At 35.6% G+C, this 20,788-nt stretch overlaps 1 protein-coding gene across 2 annotated transcripts in view; it reads left to right on the top strand.

Moving 5' to 3' along the window:
* The window catches only part of PTPRN2 (protein tyrosine phosphatase, receptor type N2), a 636,306-nt gene that overhangs the window by 280,170 nt on the left and 335,348 nt on the right, over positions 1-20,788 (top strand). For both annotated transcript variants that reach the window (XR_002435341.1, XM_021387625.1), the window contains exon 11: positions 4,512-4,591. Coding sequence is in view for 1 of the 2 variants with exons in the window: in XM_021387625.1 (XP_021243300.1) it covers positions 4,512-4,591 (80 nt within the window). In the remaining variant the exon portion in view is untranslated. The remainder of the gene's footprint in view (positions 1-4,511; positions 4,592-20,788) is intronic.

The following is a 20,788-nucleotide window of genomic DNA, read 5'->3' as shown; positions in this document are numbered from 1 at the left end:
CCTGAAACAATTACCTTCACTGCTATAAAATTTACTTTGCACAAGCCTCTGGAGCGTTACTAATTGCTTTTCTTAACCTCCAGAGATTAAAGGATTTTGAAATGAACATATAGACAAGTGGCAACTCTAATTTCAAATTTAAGCTTTATTAAGGCAAGCTCTGTTATACGAAACAGTGTAATTAAGAGACTGTTTAATGATGGCAATATCCAGTCCTGATCCCCTCATCTTCCTCATATCTTGAGAAATCACACTCTGCTTTTATTTTTTTTTTTTAAATCTGGTGCAACCTCAATTCATTTCCATCTGGCATCAGCTCTATGTCTGATCTTCCAGAATGCACATAACCATGTTGGCACTTGTTTCTCAAATCCTTTTCCACTAGGGGGTATGATAGACTGTGACTGTATTTCACAGTAAACCTTCTGTATGATATTGTAGTACTAAAGTACACACACATGAGGGAGAAGAACGGGCATGCAAAGCTTGGTACATAACTTATGGAGATTTAAATCCTGTCATTCATAAATATAATTATAACCAAAGGCTTGAAAGTGATATGGACCTTGCCATACTGATCATGGTCCAGCTCTATTTATTCAGATCATCCATTTGTTGACAGATAGAATAAGAATGTTGTTAGTCTGTAAAACTGTTAATGAAAAGAAATACTTCTATTTTACATCAAGAATATTTATTTATTTGCATGTTGTGCACTCTCCCACCTTCAAATGGGAAATAAAAACCCAAGGGGAGGGATATTATTAAATCAGCAATCAACCTTCAAGTTGTTTTGGTATAAACACTGTAATTATTTCATCTCTAGTAAATAGAATATAAGACAACAGCACATCAGGGTGACAGTTCACAATATGCTTTGAATGTCTTTGTTAAAAAAAAAAAAAAACTAATATGGCTGAAGGCAACATTATTGAAATAAAAAAAAAAAAGCAGAAGTTGTGACAGCCAACAGTAATTAGTCAGTAAATTTCCAGTAATAAATTTAGCAGGTAATTGCAGCAGACGTTACATTTTCCATGGAGAGAAGTCACCATTTATTAGCCTTGACACCAGAGTTGCTTACCTTTATTCAAAAACATGTCAGAAGAAAGTATTCTGAAAAAAATAGTGTATGTGATTATGATAGCATAGTTCAGATACCTTCCAAACCTCACAAGGTGGATTTCAGTTCAGTTATGTCAGAATAGTCAACTGCATATTTACATAGGTGTAACCATAGCAGCATAGCATACACCTTGTTGGGAAAAAAATGGTTAAACATCTTATCTAAAATATTACTTTCACAGATTAAAATGCTACTACCTACCACTTTTAATCTCTTGGAGAAGGAAGAAGAAACACTGCATTGCGTGTGTTAGATTTTGCTTATGTTTCTGGTGTCTCTTCAATCTGTGATATCTTTCTTGGGCATGACAGGCTGAGCTCTGGCATGATGTTGCCTGCCGCCGAGCAGGGTTGTGCTGATTTGTGGCAGTGGTGTGTTTGCAATTCATCCGGTCATAAACATTAGCGTGCACTTCAGTGAGCCTTGGTATTTAATTGGTAATTGCCATTAATATTAGCTAGGTTGCAGAGGGTTTGACAGCTGCACAAGAAAGCAGTCTCGCCTATCTAATGAAAAGTTTCTGGCTAGGCAGCACCAGGGGTGTGTTTTATACATCTTTGTATCCTGTCTCAGGCTGGTCTCCGTCTTGTTAAAGAGTCTTCTTGAAAAATATTTTGCAGTCGAATAATTACTGGTTTTGTTAAAATGTTCTCGTCCGACATATAAATGAACAATGAGGAATTCCCCAAAGGGCATCTATTGTTATTGAAATGTTTATTTATTGAGTGCTTTTGCCAGAAGCCCCCCATGAGAAAAATCTCATTTTATGAGCTCCTCAAGCAGTCAGATCCCAAAATATCTAGCAGAAAAGCAATTTTGGCCAAACAATCTCAGGGTCTTTTGTTTGCTTTTAAATAATGGACAGAATACTGATGTGCAAAAAGTTGTGACAAGAGCAGCTTTATTTTCTTTATTTTGCAAATGTTCCTAGTGAAATTGGGCTTATGTTGTGCTCGAGTATTTCCTTATGTTCAAACATTCAGTGATTATAATGGAGAAAAAATAGTATCTCACCCAACAGTGCAAGAATAGGCATTTGAAATGATTCTTAGATTTCTTCTTCCCTGCAGAAAGAATGGGTATTAATAAAATCCCTGTCCCATATGGAATTTTTATCCCACCCTCTATCTCATCCTATCTTTCCCTCTGTTTCTCTACATCCTCTCAGCCATGAGGAGCATTGCCAGTGCTTGTGGCAGCACACACATTGGTACAGCTTGTCTGCTCTGAGTCCTGCATACTCTGGGCTTACCCAGGTGGAGTTAACTTCTTTATCTTTGCTGGTAAAGCCAAAGTGTAACTACACCGTGCTTGAAAGTTGGCAAGAATTCCAGGTTCTTGACTATAATGGAATAGGTGATGTAGATTTGGGAGGAGTATCTAAAGTTGTTTGTTTACGCAGTCCTTGGCATGGGACAAATGTGTACTGGGTTGTTGCCTGCTTTTATTTAAAGCAGACCGCTAATTACACTGTAAGTGTCTGAGCAGCCAGAGAGGAATCATTTCTCATGGGCTGGGAATGCAGAAAGGACAGTGCAAGATTGGTTATATTCAGCTCATGATATTATGGAACTCCCAGGTGGCTGTTATGGTTGATTATCTCTATGTCAGTGACAGAACTGGGGAACAGCCAGAATTTTTGTAACACATTTTAAGTATCTTAAGTAATGCAATTTTAAAGTGTTATAACCAAACATACTACTTAAATGATGTTCATAAATGCTTTATAATTGCCTAACATTATTAAAATACATCTCTTGAACATTAATGACTTGACATCTGGAGTGTCCTTTAGCAATAAAATCTCTATTTTAGTTTTCTCCCACCAAGAAGAGTATTTAAAGAAAAATAGTTGATTAATGACAGTTCCTATTAACTATAGAATAAAATGTGCACAGTGCATGCTTTGCTAGTAAAAGATTGAAAGGAGGCTCCTTAGTCTTACTTTGATTCTCTTTGTGACCTCAAAGCAAAGTCTTATGATCAATAATAGTCTTCTACCTAAAATGGAAAAAGTTTAAAGGTATTTCTGTCTAGGATATATGTGATGCAATTAAGTGCACTCACTTCATTAGCTGCTCTCTGTTGTGTGAATGCAAAATACAAATGCAAAATGTTAGTAAAAGAATAATTTAATACTTCATTTCAAGCCCTGTAGCAAAATCATTTTTCTGATTCTTTTATGTAACAGTTTTTCAGATTTTGTTCTCTCATGAGTCACGGCTGTATTAGGTCAAAGCATGTTACATGTATGGTTCTTATCAATTTACCACAGGTGAAACAGGTGTTATCCATAGTATTTTTGTAATGCTCTCACTGTTTGTGTGAATAATAAAAAATTAGGTACTCACATACTACCTAATATGTAAGAAAACTGTTCTCACGTGCCAGTTTTCATGTTTGTTCAGCCCTTCCACTCTGCTCCTATATAAATGTATGTTATGGTTTCTCCTGTGGCTTGTGATCTGAACTTTTTCTTAAAAATACTTTTACCATAGCTGTGTGTGTTTTCTTTTCTTTTTTTTAATATTTGTGCATTTTAGTATAATATTAGAATGGAAATTTCTGCATTCCTTCATCAGATCTCCATGTAAGTTTGATATTACTGAGATGAATCAAGAACAAATGCAATATTATATCTGTAGGTTTCTTTTCCTTTAAAATACACAATAATTTTTTTTTTTGAAACCCTGAAAACCTTTCTCATTGTTTGGCTAATTAGTACCTTGCTCTGCAAATGCATTGTAGATTTTAAAACCATAAGGATCCATCAGGATACACCCAAAAAGGTCACCACGGAGTTCCACCGTTTCATAAGTTATTCAAATAGATGGTTACCTCTGTTGTTAAAAGATAGTAATTTCTGCCATCTTTCTTGTCAAAATCAGCCATTGGATCAGCTAAGTCCAAAATCTTTTCCCCAAATATATATTTACAGAACATGCTTAACATAAGTATTCTGAGTTTTTTTATTGTCCCTCTGATTTAGACTCATGACAAGAGGACTAAACTTGTGTTGATGTTAATTTGAAACTTTATGTAATCTTTTTAGATGCTGAATTTCAGTGAAGTTCTGTGCTGCTCTTGGGTGAATAATAATTTCCATGCCTTCATTTTTCCATTTTTGTAATAAGAATGGTGTTTACAGGACTGTTTTGAAGTTTAGTTAATATCTCTGAAATTCTTTCAAACAGACATAAGACACATGCATAAAAAAAGAAAAACCACAAGAGGTATAAGAATGTATGCAAATGTAGCTAATGAAGCAAAAGGAACAGGGCTAAATGGTGTCTTAATGGTTTCTCCTTAAAAACCTATTCTGAAAAAGAATATTATGCCGTGTGTCTTGATTATGAGTCTTACATTTTTTAATAATCTTTTCTAGCATGCTGGGACCAGCTGTGACCTTCAGAGTGCACTCAAACCTCCAAAACATATCGACTGCAGATGTTGCCAAAGCAGCAGGTAAGAATCTTTATCCTCCATTCCCAAACTGTGGCCTCACAGTTTAGGGGGCTGTAGACAGACAGACAGACAACATGGAGACTGCACATTCTCCCTGGAATGCTGGCATTAAGGAGGGAGACAATTGAGGGATGAGTGGCACATATGGGAATTAAGTTTAACATCTCTGAGTAAATTAAAAATGCCCAAGAATTTAGTGTTTTATAGAGAAAATGGGTTAAACAGAGACACATAAACATGGCTTAGCATGGTGAAAAACTATCAGTATTGTCATGAACTCAGAAAAACAATTAGATTTTTTTTAAAATGACAATTTAATACCATTGCGTTTCTCATACTTTCAGAGGAAAAAAAAGGTACCGCATCTTAGCCTTAACTTCCAGATCAAAAGAAGATATAAACATATATATCTTCGTTGATGTGTTGTTTATGCAATTTTCATGACCCATTAATCCTGAGAGTAAATACTGTATATCTGGAACTAAACTGCATCTGAATAAATACCACAGTTCTAAGGACTGCTCTTGGCTTCTAATCAACTTGGCTGCCAACTATATTATGGAGGAGTTGTTGTCTGAAAGAAATCATTTCTGTAAAGTAACTGAATTGATAACTGATTTGTTTCCAAATTATCCAATTGATAGCTTTTAAAAATGATAAACAAACAAGTTGCAATATTGCTTACAAATAGAAACAAAAGAAGTTCATTTAGAAAACCACTGGGAGCCCAGAACTGTCCGTTAACAACTTCTGATTCCCTATGGATGAATTCAGCCGGAAAAGGAACTGGAATAACTCCATCTTTGTGCAGGACTCTGTAGGATCAAGGATCTATCTCAAAATGTCTGTAAGAGAGGTTATGAAAGACAGTCAAATGAATGTTTAGCAGTCACCAGCAACACACTGAATCCACTTTTGACTTTTAAACAACTTAAGGACAAAAAGTGTTAATCACTAATAGTGGGGTGAAGCCTTATGCTTTGACTTTTCTTGTTAACTGCTGATTAAAGAGTAGCTGATGGGTTACCACTTTTTCTTAAATGACTTTAACATGCCAAAAAGACATAGATGTATGCTATCAAAATTAGTTAATTGCAATAATTATTGAATTATGGGACACCCAAATGTGTATGATTTATCTGGGAAAACTGAATATGGCTTTTTGATAGCAATGCCCTGCCTTGTAAACTTGTTGAATCTCTGAAGAGATTAACAAATGTGATGCAGACGGTGGAGTCTGCCTGGGTTTCCAAGGACTTTTGGCTAATTGTTTCTTAGCATATGGAACATGGAACAAGAAATGTGTCAGCGAGTGATTAAGAGGCAAAAAACAGAGTAGGAATAAAGGGTCAAGTGGAAGGATCTCAGCTGGGACTGTAGCATCTAACATAAAAATAACCTGATAAAGAGCAAGAACAATGTGATAAGAAAGCCTACTAGTAGTACTTATTTATTGACTGTACTAAAGGCAAATCTGGATCTTAGAAATGTACAAAAAGCATTCCAGACCAAGTGAATATACTCAAAATGTCAGGTTGAATTAACTGTAGATAAATGTGAAAAGGAGAATAAAATGTAGCTTTATATATAAATTTATGGGTCTTAATTGCTTAATTACATTGCTGCTCTGGAGTAAGATCTTAGTGAACTAACAGATTAATGAAAACAACAATCCAGTAATCATTATCAGTTGAACAAGGAAAGTGTCTTTATTAGGAAAAGAATAGAAAACATAACAAATAATATAATTTATTGTTGCATGAATCTATGTCTTACTTGTATTTAAATATGACATAGAGTTCTGCTTCTCACGCTCCAGAGAGACAGAAATCTCTGGTTGAAGTAGGAAGATTCAGAAAAAGACAGCAATCATGGCTGTAAGTATGGAATATCTTCCATGTAACAAATGGAGAAGTAAGGCAGGAATCTTTATTTGTAAAATAGAAATGACTATACCATCCGTCTGTGAAACCCAAAGTGGTACAACAAATGTAGAGTAAGTGTAGAGTCTTGCACCTGGGAAGGAATAACCACATGCATCAGTACAGATTAGGGAATGATCTGCTGGAGACAAGCTCTGTGGAGAAGGACCTGGGTGTCCTGGTTGGCCATGAGCCAGCAGTGTGCCCTTGTGGCTAAGAAGGCCAATGGTATCCTGGGGTGCATTAAAAAGTGCATGGCCAACTAGTCAAGGGACGTGATCCTCTACTCTGCCCTGGTGAGGTCACATTTAGACTACTGTGTCAAGTTCTGGGCTCCCCAGATCAAAAAGGACAGAGATGTCCTGGAAGAAGTCCAGCAAAGGGCCACAAAGATGATAAAGGGTCTGGAGCATCTTCTGTATGAGGAAAGGCTGAGTAACCTGAGCCTGTTCAGCCTGGGGAAAAGAAGACTGAGAAGGGATCTGATAAATGTATCACTATCTGATTAATGTATAAATGTATAAATATAAAAAGGGAGATGGAAGGCAAATGGATGAGGCCAGGCTCTTCTCGGTGGTGCTTTGTGATAGGACAAGGAGCAATGGCCTAAAACTTGAACATAGGAAGTTCCGTAATAACATGTGGAAGAACTTCTTTACAGTAAGGGTGGTGGAGCACTGGAACAGGTTGCCCAAAGAGGTTGTGGAGTCTCCCTCTATGGAGATATTCAAGATCTGTCTGGAGGTCTACCTGTGCGGCCTATTGCTGGGTACCTGCTTTGGCAGGGGGTTGGACTCAGTGATCTCTTGAGGTCCCTTCCAACCCCTGTAATTCTGTGAAATGTGGACAGGATTGTGCAATTTCTCTTACAATGCAAGATCACATGAAGCTGGAAGAAGGCAGGTTCAAAATACATTAGAATGCAGTTATAAATGTTATGAATAGTTTATTTCAGCAAAACTGAAGAAGTATCATTAGTTTTTTCTTCCCACTGGGATCAAAGTAGTTGTTTTCACCTTCTTTACCTTAAAGATTTCTGACAAGGTAGGGAGGTCTTGGGGGCAAGAGGCAGTTCTCCAAACCCACCAGCTTATTTTAATCATTTAAGTTGTATTTCATCTACTATATATATTCATATTCCAGGCATTTCTGAACTTCAGTTTGTTTAGTGCATTAAAATTTTCAGGTTTTGATTGCTGCAGAAGAACATTCGTAGGAGTCTTACATCAACTCCTGTCAGTATGTCACCAAGTATAACCATATTTTTTATAACTAAACACTGTGTTTGCCTTCTAGCAAAGTAGTAGTAATAATATAAATGATAACAAAAATAAATTATATGTATGTCCAGAAGTCAAACATTCTAAATTAAAAAGAATCTCCTCCTTTTCTAACTAATAAATAAAGATGCTGTAGCCTGACAATGTACTTGTAAATCAGATCACTTATTTTAAGCAAACTTTTTCTCACTCACAGATCTTTAAAGCCAAAACCAAATTTAGTAGAAAGAGCAACAGCAGTATATACTTACATAAGATTTTTTTCAGGCTTTGGTTGTAATTAGAAATTTTAAAAGTCCACAATGTATTGAAGAAAATGATTCAAAAATGTAATTTGACAAAGGAAAGTGAAGCGGAGTAAATCAATGAATATTTCCAGGGCAGGCCCAGGTAAATATGTTACTCCACAGTGTCCCAGTATTAAGTAACTTGGCATCCATCCAGTAACCTCAAGTGCACATCTTGTTTACAGAAAATGGATAGACCTAACTGACAGAAGAATTTCACTGTCCATCCTTAGATTGACAGTTTAGTTTCCTTAGAAACAAAACAAATTTAGAAATTGAGGTAGTCAGATGCCATAGTAATTATGGGAGTGTAAATTATCCAGTTTTGCAAAAAAAGGAATCTATTTCTGCAGCTTTTATAGTAACTTCTTGTCTCATTACTATCCATAGGAACATGCTTTGTGCAGCACTTAGCTCTTATTATTTTTGTAGTATATATGTTTGTAACCAAAATGGATAAATTGCATCCTTTCCTTGTATTGTTTGAGTTTAAACATAGAGAACTATGTTAAAGTTTTCCATTCTCCCCTGCGGAGTTTAACAAATATACAGGTTAGAGAAGGCATGGGACTCACAGCAACTTTGCAAACAGATGGATGACTTAGAATATCTACTGAAAAATAGAGACCAGGAATTATGATGATAAAAATGGTTTACTGTATTTTCCTGGTCTTTGAAATCCATTCTTCTTTGCACAAGACCCACACTTAGGAGAAAAAAAGCTTTCCGAAGTCCTTCAGCCATATTCTTGCTGGTTAGACATTTTATCTGGTAATTCACAGTCCCTATTCTTTGTAAATGTTTTGATTACTGTGTTGCAGTTTCTAGGGCTACATAATTCTACAGGAAATCTAAGGGGAGAGTAATTTAAACTTTTGTATATCCTACTGTCTCAGGCTATACAAAATACAATTCACAATGCCTTTATTTGTTCTTTCACTACAGAGCAGAGCTGCCAATGTTTTACCAGTGTTGCACACTTGATGTTCATGATGTAGAACATATCTTGCATAGTGTAACTGTCCTGTGACCTCTTTCTGTTTAATAAGCCAGACTCAATGGTGCATCACAACATTTTGATGAAATAAACTTTCTCTAGACATAGAAGACCTGTTCTAGGAGTAATTGCACTTGGCACATGACATCATTTAGACAAATGAGTATGGATTTCATTTCTCTTCAGTTTAAAGGTTAGAAGAAATCTCGTAAAGAACAACTATCAGGAAGATAGTTCTATTTATGTAAAATTGCCATATAGTCACTATAGTAATGAGCAATGAATTCAAATTCATACAGCTTAATAGGTAATCCAGAATAACAGAGATAAATGCAAAGACATTTAAAGTAACAGTGATAATTAGAAAAAGGGAGTCTTCAGAAGTTTCCAAATACAGAATTTTAGCATAGGATGACTAAAATATGATCACACATTCTGCTCACATGAAAAAGAGATGGAGGGGAGAAAAGTCCTGTGCACAGACAATCATTTGCTTATGTGTAATTGTAGCCTTTTCTCAAGTAAGAATATGCTTATGCTTTATTTGGTATTGTATAATAAACCAACAGCTTAGGTGTTAAAAAAATGTTGAAGAGCAAAGCGATGTATGCTTAGCATAGGCATATTAGGGAGGGGGAACTGTTAGTACAGTGAAAGGCAATGCATAATCAGATATTTAAGAATTAGCAGGTCTTGTGTACAGCTTCTTGGATCTGAGATATTTTGTGACACATACTGTTAAAACAAGTCACAAATCTTGACTTTTTTTTTTAATAGGGATTTTGAAGACATATTAGAATACCAAAAATTTATTTATTTAATTTCACACAAATTTTAACTGGGCTATTGCTTTGTGTTGCTTTAGATTGCTGTTGTCTTGTGGGTAAAACCTGGATTTTCAAAAATTGCATGATTTGAGAGCAACCATTAATCTTGACTTAGGGAGTGAGCTGCTGAATGATAAAACTTTCTTGTCTAAAAATTATTTATCTGCCAACTTTCTAATTCTGCAAAAGAATTGGAGAATTAATACCCTGGAATGGTGAGAGCAAAAACACTGTATCATTGCATTTTGGCTATATAACAAGTTAATTTGAGTAAATTATTAATACCATCTGCAAAGTTTTAGATTGGATAATGGCATGTAGGTAGAATTCCTTAACAATTTTAAACAACTTAAGATGACTATATTTATAAAAACCTATGAATTTTGAGATTCAGCATCTACAAATTTTGGTCATCGTCCCAGCTGCTGAGAAACATTCATGGCAACAAATATTGTAACAGAATTGTTGATATTGAAAATGAATATTTTTGCTAATGTTATGAGCTCAACACAACCAAAATAAGACCATTAGCTTTTAGCATTAAACAATACTTTTGAGATGAAAACTTGTATTTCAAAGCTCTTAGAGTTAACTTACCCTGTCTAGTGATTTAAGCTAATGCCATCTCATTGATTTAGTGTGATTCAAAATGTCATAGTTTTAATCTTAATCAGGATGACTAAATGACCTATCATGTTAGTGACCCTGGACTTGATTGTTGAAGGTACTTATGCATTATTCTCCCTCCAGTTTGTATCAATTTGTATAATTTCCTTATAAATCCAGTCGTACAAAGATTTATTACAAAGAGTATTTTTAAAGAATTAACTATGGAATTATAAACAATTAGTCTATACCAAAGATGCATTCATTTTTAGCTGTTTGCAGCAGTTGGTACTTTTAGCTTTTAGCATAATTGAAACATGCACTTCAACTTTTTAGCAAATTTGATGTAACTATAAAATATTACAGTTTATTTTATATGAATATTCTCTTGTATTCATTCTGGTCATGAAATATAGTTCTATTTGTATTGGTTGGGGGAAGTGGTATTTTTTCAGCTTACAGCATAATATAATAAATTTCACAGCCTGAAATTTAGCAAAGTAAAGCATACAGAGAAGATAATTTACCTTACACCACAGAATCAGTTGATGAGGATCTGGTATGCTACTTAAATTGATTGTCCTTTAATCCCAGAAATGCTCCAGAGACCTTTTTTCTCTAGCCAATAAGTACTGACCATACCAGCATTGTTGATAAAAACATGATAACTTTATATTATTATGCATTATTACAAAAAAAAAATGTTTTCTGTGAGGCAGAGAGAACTGTCTTCAAAGGTATTTTCACATAATATAACTTTGTATCTTCACATAATAAATCTACGTATAAAGACATACATATAAAGAATGCATAAATGTAGAGAAAGGAGATAGAAATAGGAACAACAAGACAACAAGGAATAAATCTTCAATAATGAGAGTACGATTCATAATTCAGCTGTAATAAAATGAATGGAGGAAGATGAAAGCCTGTGGTTGAATTCCTTCCCTCTCTCTAGATTTTTGTAGATCATGTAATTAGATATCTTTCTTTCTGAGATGGTAAGAAAGAGTGCATCTATGAATAATTTGAAGTTCATCTTTGAAGTGAACTGACAGTTTCAGTGACAGAAACTTTGGACTATGTAGCCAGGAGGCTGTGAGGTCCATCTGATTTCATTTGCTGCTGCCCAGGTTTAAGGTGGATTACAATTCTTTGGTCTTTAATGCAAAAAGTAAAGTTTTGACAGCTCTTTTCTATTGCTAGCTCTCTTAAGTCTTTTGGAGCAAAACCTGATTTCTTCTGCTCAAACCTCCTTAGTTCACATTGTCCTTTTTCACCTCTTGACCTCTCTGTAGTGGATCAATTCTCTTTTACCTACTGTATCATCAAATCTATCTGAAGTATTTTCCTCAAATTGTTCCAGTGCTGAATATAGAATGTCATTATATTTTTGAAGTATTATTCAGAATCTCGTCTGTTATCAAATATCTGATACGATGATAAATGATTTTTTTAGATGACATTTCCTTCCCACCTTGTTCTTCCACTGAAAAATGTTACAACTACGACAGCCAATATCCTCTTTATCCTGGAATGAGTTTTAGCAGTCTTGGCAGGTAGTACCATTTGGTAAATGTCCCTCAGTCCTGAACAAGAGAAAATGTCTCCTATTATCATAGAATCATAAAATCATAGAATCATAGAATAGCTTAGGTTGGAAGGGATGTTAAAGATCATCTAGTTCCAACACCCCAGCCATGGACAGAGTTGCCCAGTGACTTCTTTCTAACTTCTTTCATTGCTGTAATTAGTAAGAGTAGACTTTATTTCTTTTAAAATACACTTCTCGTCTAAGAACAGTTGAGAAGTATCTTATTTCAGAAAGAAATCTTTTTACTTTGAAACCAGAGCCTTTAAGTCCACTTTCTCTTGTAAGAGAGACCTTCAAGACGTCCTTACGTGCACCATGTAGAGTGCTATCATTCCAGCATGAGCCCCTAGAACAAAGCTTCTCAGCTGCTGGGAACTCTAAAGCTAGATATGTGTCTTACAGAACTGGGGAGAGAAAACCAAGAGCTAAGTAGCATTATGTAGCCTTTGTCCTTCAATTATAGCTGTGGTAATTCATCTCACTGTATTCTGTTGCCTCTTACTAAACACTCTTTTGTAAAAGAACATCAGGTTAGTAATAAACTAAGATGAAAACGAGCATACTGTTGATGTAGTATATGTATTGCTACGTAGAATATGATAGCTGATACCTGAACTAAACAGTTCTATCAAATGTACAAAGGTAAGCAGAACTGAAGCTTAGAAAAATATCTAGCTGCAAAGACTGATTTACAGCTGCTCGTGTTTCTGTTGGTTGCTTTTTCTACAACCTGTAGGCAGGCCTGTGAAGGTAGGTAAAAATTAGGTCTCTGTAGATGTAATTTATATCAGTATAAAGGTTAATAATGATTATAAGTTGACTTTTTAAAAGAGCCCTCTTTAAATAATGTATAATATAACTTAAGGCATTGTGGGGTAGAATTCATCTAGCTCAGTTACAGCTACCTAGAAATTAAGTATTTACTTTAAACCAATTTTATAGGTTGTGTCTGCATTCAAGGAAAAAACTGGATTGTCTGATGTATAGATGTTGATGATAGTCCTATCATCAGCAGATAATAAAAAAATCCAGGGATATTTGTTGTAGAATTTAGTGCAGGAAACTTTCAGGATCTGCCTGCAGTCTCTGCTTGGTAACATACTCAAAAATATTTTTCTGTTTCTAGATCTCGTAAGTCTTCCAGTGCAAACCATCTTTTCTTCTGCTTAAGCCTCCTTCATTCAGAGTGTCCAAGGGCAACCTACTGAAAGCTCTTTAAGAATACAAAATTAATTTATTATTAAGCAAATTTACAAAGATTTTGAGTTTGATAAATATTGCCTCGTGTCATATTTTTAATTAATCAAATTCCTGCAATCAGCTTGTAATGCAAGATGAATCAGTCACACTGTGTTTCCTTTCACAGATATCTAAAACAGACGTAATTTTTAAGAGGACTGTTCTCAGCTGGTACAAATCAACAAAAAAATGCTGTGAAGACCCTAGCACTGAGAATGGGTGATTGGAATAAAGTGGTTGATTTTTGTATTTTTATTTTTTTTCTGCATAGCAGCAGTACTGTCGGGTCCAACTGTGAACATGGTATCAAAATGTCCCTACCCTAAAACATTTGAGAGCTAAATTACATTATGATTTACAGCAAAGAAGGCAAAGTTCTCCAAGTCCAAACCAAGCAGTTTAATGTCATATTTCATCATATTATTTGGCAAAATTGATGTTATTTTATTTAACATTTTTATGATAAGCTACCCACTTTCCAGGAAAATAGAAATATACATGTAACATGGCATAGTCAATAATAATGCTTGCAATTCCAGACATCTTTAAACATTACAGTACTTTAATAAAGTGTTATGTATTTGTGTGCAGTACACTTAAGGAACTATTTTTGTTCACAGCAGATCATAGCATATTTAAAGACATTATTTAGAAGTGATACAGTAAAAAGAAATCTGGTAAGGAAAGCTAGTAAGCTAATCTAAAGGAAAGCTAGCTAGCTTTTCCATAAAGAATAGGTAGGCAGATCTAATATTTTTTTTTTTTTGTAAATAGGTACCTTGTTAGGTAATTATAAACAGGGGAGTTAAAGAAACTGTAATTCAGGTCAGGTAGTATTTTAGCCTACCCTTAACCTGAAAAAAGAACAGTCAGAACATTTTGCAGGCATTAGACAAGTTGATTACAACTTTTCAAAATGTGGAACAAGATAATCATTTTAAACTGTACATGCATATAAACAGTAGGTACCAAAATGAACAGAGGACTAAGTGATACCAACTACTTCAGTAGGAAAATTTTCTTTATCTGATGTAACTAAATATCCTATTTTTAGTATATGAAATTGGATGATTAGCAATCTTGTGATTGTAAGTGATGGCTTTCCTATCAGCCAACTGTAAAAGAAAAGGGAGGCAGAGCAGTACTACAGGGTTCTGTGAAAAATAACTGTTATTTAAAGCACAAGAAAAGAACACAATACATGCAGAATCATCTTAAAATCAAGCTGTCGTCCCTTTTTGCTGGAGAAAGGTAATAACATGAAAAAGCACTTCTCCAGAAGCACTGCGCTTTGGTAGCAATGGGCGGGAGTGGCTGACCCAAAGCTGGTAGCAATATGTTCTCATGGTAGAGCACAGTTTATTTTGCGATGACCTCTTGGGGAGGAGGCACAAACATGACCTGGGAAGAAAGGGCAGGATGCAGGGTTTTTCCCTGACAAATGCTTAGTTTGAAGGCCCAGCAGAGTCTTGCGTTATCTGTCTTGGAAATAGCCACTTGCATGACCTGCTGCTGCCAATAGCTTGTAGGGCAACGTACCTGAGAGAAGAAATAATGAGCTCTTGGCAGTGGAACAAGGAATTATTTGAGAGCTTTTGGAGACTTTGTGGACAGAAGTTTGATGTATATGTACTCACAAGGGCACACTGATAGCAGATTTCAGTCCCATACGTAATACTGCCTTCTTTTGGAGCAGTCTTTCTGCCATGGATTGAAGGCTGCTTCAGCAGCTGCTGCTGCCACCTGATATGCATAGCCCACAGAGCTGCTGGGCAATATTGTGACTACAAGGCAAGTGATCAGATGTCCACAAGGTGTTTGTTTCCTGGATTGTCGGTGGTCAAACAGAGTTCTTTTCTGAGCTTTCAGAACCTCAAGTAACCGTTCTGGCATGTAAGATAAGATAGAATCACATTTATACCTTCAATAGTGATTTTATTTGGAGGAGATGTTTTTTATTGCCTGGTGATAATTACGTACAAGGCTAATGACCATTTTAATAATTTGAAAATACTTAAATCTTTCTGGTATTATTCAGTCTTCAGGAAAACATGTTAATTCTCTCTGTTCTTTCAAAAATATATTCTATAAATTTGAAAGGTCCAGGTTAAGAGAGGTTGTATGGCTTTATGGTGGCTAAAGTCAAAAGATGTGCTAGATTTAATCTAGCTACAAGTTTTCATGAAGCGCATGTAAATTCTCTATACCTCTGTTTTCTTATTTTTAAATCTGTAATGTGGAAAAACGAAGGCTGTAACATAATGATTTTCTAAAAGATAGTTCAGAGGACAAACACTATGGTCTTCTATTACATAATTATTTTAATTTGTTCCTGTGCTGCTGCTTTTCTGCTTTTTTTTTTTTTTTCCTGGTTGCATCAGTGTAACAAAATCAGGATGACAGCAATCATGAAATCGTTTTGGTGGAACGATCCATCGAGTGGGTCATTTAGTCCATTCTCCAGAATGGTGATGGGGTTGGTTGGCAGGAGATCATAGAGCTGATACTTGATAACCTATTAAAAATTAAAAAAAAAGGAAGGAAGTGAAAAGGAGAGAGAGAAAGGAAGAAAGGAAGAAAGAAAGATGAGAAAAAAATGTGTATGCCAAAATCCAGAGTGTGCTTCTTGGCGAAGTTTTGTAGACATTTTAGATCAGTAACAGGAAAAGGTAGGTAGCTACACCCCATTACTCCCTCCTAAACAGCCAGGTAATTACTTTTGGCATTTTGACAAGTGTTTGCTGGAGTGAAGGTCAAAGCTGTCAGCAGATAAGATCTATGCTAATCTGCTCAGCTGGGGAAGACTCTGGTAGATAATGTTTTGTAATTAGAAGTTGTGGAAACCAGTTTTTACTGTATTTTGGTTCTGAGTAGAAGGAAACTAATAATACAGAGCAATTTCATTTATCATAGTTTACCAAATTGGCTAAATGTATGCCTAGGAGTAAGCATACCATGTGAAATTGGAGAAATATGGAAAACTGATATTGTGGTACAAATGAAATACATTTTTGCATGCATATATACGTATGTGTGGCACTGTATAGGCGCATATGAAGGTGTTTGTGTGTGTACATTATATGTGTGTCATTGTAATTAGGCATACATATAAACAGAGATGCATATTGCTAATAATTTCAATGTAAATTAAAAAAATATTGGTCGGAATTTGCTGAAAATTTCACATGGAAAATTCCCTGTATGTAAAAAAAAAACCCTCCTTTTTTTTTCTTATGGGATTTATCAATTTCACTTAATTGAGCAATACTTTATGAATTATTCATATAATGTGTTTTAAGATGATAAAGAACTTTGGTGAAATGTAGGAAAGTAAGCACTTCTTCCCCTTAAAAAAATTATATATATTAAAATAATTATGAAAATAATTATTCTTTTTATAAAAAGTACATAGGCTGCTCTGAAAGTAACGCCTCCTTTCCTCCTTCCTTTTGTAGTTTCCTCGTTTCCATGGAAACTACAACAGATACAATAGTACTATTTCTTAGAGCAAATTCTTGGCTATGAAACACTACTTTTCAGCATAGTCACCACCATTAGCTGTGCATTTTCATCAGTGATGGACAAGAGCCTGCATGCCACACCTCTAAAAATCTGCACCAATAGAGGTTACCCAGTGTTTTACAACTGCTATGATGGCATCACTGCTGGGAAAATGTTGCCCACACAGTCCATATTTCATCAGCCTGAGAAGATGGAAGCCAAAAGGCATCAAGTCAGGACTGTACGATGGGTTTAGCCGTTGACATTATGGGGCAGCATAATAAAAAGGGAGGCATTACTTTCAGAGCAACTCATATATTTTTTTGTAGTGTTGACTACTTCTTCATGTCATTGTATTCCTGTTCTGATCAGGCTAAGGTAAAACTGACTTTTCTCTTCTTACTGTGCTATTCTTTGTGTAATTGTATCTGTGTGTATGTATATATGGCAGAAGGAAATAAACAGGGAGTTTTTCATAGGGGCACAAGGTGTTCAGCAGTCCTCCCAAGCGCCAGCTATGACCCTAAGCCTGCACTGATTGTACATATACTTAACTGTTCATCCCCTCTAAGTTTGCTTCTTGGTGTGAAGTAGCTTATATATGAAAGCCTTTCATGGTGACCATGAAATTTATACTAAATGTAGAGGAAAAAAAAAAAGCAAAACTTCAAAAAGTAATGACTTTCAGCAGACTGATATGTATCATTGGAATGCATGTCAGAATTTGATGATTTGATCCTCAGTCTCAACCTAGGAAGGTAAAGGCATAGTATTTCAGTGGCTGCAGTTGGACCTGGGCAGGAACCTCGCAATAGTAGCTGTTAAAAAGGACCATTTTTTGGCTGTTGTTTTTAATCTTGATCAGCTCTGCCAGACAAACTGTTGAACTGTCACCAGGAAAGATGAGTCACAGGGATGCGACGCTGTAATCCATGCAATTCAGAGCATACAGATAAAGAGCAAAAATAAGAGTTAAAGATTTAGATCTAGGTCTAAGGAAACAATAGATCCATCTGAAATATAGATTTTAATTGAGAAAATAGGGGGTGCTGATTTCTTCTGGATTTTATGGCAAGCCATTTATAGGAGGCAGTTAAGTCTTTTAAAATTGTAAAATCACTGCAGGAACTCCAGAACATAATCGATTTTGGAAAGACCAGAAAATGCTCTTTTTTCTTTCTTTTTTTCTTTTTTTTCCCCCTATCCTTCTTTCTCTGAACCGATTTTGTGTATTATATGACTCTTCGTGATGCTTCTATCTCTGGCATTTTTCCTCTTCAGGGGAATCACCGCATATTCATTCTCCTCTTTCACTGCCATTTAATAACTTGAGGGTATATTCTCTACCCATGTGCAGTGATATAGCTGTGAAACTCACATTAACATTAATGGGAAATGTGCAGCTAAAATCAACCACACTGAGTGTAGTTACTACTCTTGGCTGCAAAACAGATTGACATGTTCAAACAAGAGTTATTTCCACTTAACAACTGAGAATTCAACCAAGTTATTGTATTATTTTCTGCTAAATTAAAAATATTTTAACATTATTTTTAATGCATTTCAAATTGAGAAATCTACTTAGTGTGAAACCACTTATTTTATGTTATAGCATAATGCTTACAAAGTTAGCTGACATTGTAAGCTAGTAAACTTTTATTAACATCACAGCTCCCAATGCACTGCTTTCTGTAAACATTAAGAAAATACATTAAGAATTATTATTGGGTGGTAAGTTAATATTTTGTTAAGCTACCTGGTAAAGGATCAGATGACCCTCTTAGTTTCTCTGATTTAAACGTGGATGAATTCTAATGATTGTAATGGTATTCTATGTCCCCTGTGATTCTGCTTTTCCTTTCTGGTCCCTTTTCTCATATTCTTTCCATCATTCATTTTCCTGCTGGTAACAGAGCTCTCACAGGATATCTAAAAATCTGAAATCAGCAGAGTGGATGAAAAAAGAGCTGAAAGCAGAGTGATGTGGGAAGCCTAGAATATCAGAGGTACAGATAACTGTTTCCAGAAGTGACAGTACGGATGAGGAAGCTGATCCGTTTCTCTTTTTATTGAACTGGTGATGAAGCATTTAGCATATTTATATATATTTTAACACAGTGCTCTAGTTTCTCTGGTATTCTTTGCTGAAGTGAATAAGTGCATCCATCTTTTATGTTATATTGGTTTCTTGGTGTATTGCTTGTAGGTAAGGACTCTCAGAGAATTTAAGAACTCTAATTTTGTCTTTTAGATATGTTACACTTCAAACAATCATAAGCATTAGTATTGACATATATTTTTGTGTAGAGGCTTATGTATCAAAGTGAATTATAATTTACTTTTAGGAGTTTTAAACAAAGTTAGTGGAGTATTGCCTTACAGTTAAATAAATCTTTGCTTTAGACAGAAGGCAATAGGAATCTAAGACTCCTTATTCCCAAAGATGCTTAGATCTCAGATTTCTTCATGAAGAAAAAGGAAAAAGTGTAAATGAAAAGTATGAAGACAGAATGGTTAGTAACACAGCAGACAGTCCATGGCTTGCTTTCAGTATCATGTGTCATATACTTCAAGTCCAAATTTTGGTGCTCCTAGGAATAGCTTCTGTTTGGCCTTTACTGCATACCTGGTAAGGGTATCACTACCAGTTTTTCACAGAACATACTGCTATGGTTGCTGAATATCCTGAACCTCCCTAGTTCCTCTTCTGTATAAGCATAAGCAATTAACACATGTTCATCGAATGATTTTTAATCATTTGTATCACAAGATGCAAAATTGAGTTTGTGGTAGATGCCTGTAGAGATGTGCAAACTTCTGTTGTTGGACAAGCCTTACCCACATGCAGGCAGTTATGTGTGAGAGGTTGTCTGTCTTGATACTCAGACATATGAAAACTAGATAATAGTTATATCTCTTATATTTAAAGATACTCTCCACGATTTCAACATCTCATTAAAAAGGTAATATTTGTAAAGCAACATATATAGGAAAAAAAAAAAAAAGTGGAACCACTTAGATCTGAATTTCCCTAGTATTTTTCTTATAAACACTGTTGGAAATAAAACATGTGGCTAAATTTATAATAATAAATATAATAAAATAAATAATAAAACACAACAAAACACAGTTATTGTGTCTGGTACAAATGCAAAAAAGTTTTATTTAACACAAGAAGGATGTGGAGCTGTTGGAGTGGGTCCAGAGGAGGGGCCACAGGGATTATCAGAGGGCTGGAGCACCTCCCCTATGGAGACAGACTGAGAGAGTTGGGGATCTTCAGCCTGGCAAAGAGAAGGCCCCAGGGGCACCTTACAGTGCCCTTCCAGTACCTGAAAGGGCCTACAGGAAAGCTGGGGAGAGACTTTTTATAAGAGCATGTAGTGACAGGACAAGGGGAAATGGCTTTAAACTGGAAGAAGGTAGATTTGGACTAGATTTTAGGAAGAAATTCTTTACTGTCAGGTGATGAGACACTGGAACGTGTTGCCCAGAGAGGCTGTGGTTCCCCACTCCCTGGAGGCATTCAAGGCCAGGCTGGATGGGGCTTTGAGCAAACTGGTCTACAGGGAGGTGTCCCTGCCTGTGGCAGGGGGGTTGGAACTAGGTGATCTTTAAGGTCCCTTCCAACCCAGATCATTCTAGGTTCTTTGATTAAATTGTATGATCTTGAATGTTTTTTCATTTGTAACATGTGGCCTTGTCTTCTATTTATGTATCTAAAAGAGTCCTAAATGCCTTCCAAAATGCAAGGACAGGTTCTGCCTGTGCAGTGGAAACTGTAGGTCTCCTCTAATATTACACTGAGCCTATGCAGACTGTAGACTCTTTAATTCTAAAAGCTGAGCACTTTGCCTAAAATACTGCCATTTAGAGTCTCTAGCAGTAAATGTGTTAAAATAAAGAGGTAGAACATGCTTGCTTAAAATACCTCACACTTTATA

The sequence above is a fragment of the Numida meleagris genome, chromosome 2, assembly GCF_002078875.1.
Source record: "Numida meleagris isolate 19003 breed g44 Domestic line chromosome 2, NumMel1.0, whole genome shotgun sequence".
NCBI lineage: Eukaryota > Metazoa > Chordata > Aves > Galliformes > Numididae > Numida > Numida meleagris.
Note: the sequence above shows the minus strand (reverse complement) of the source record. Positions and strands in the feature narration are given on the sequence as shown.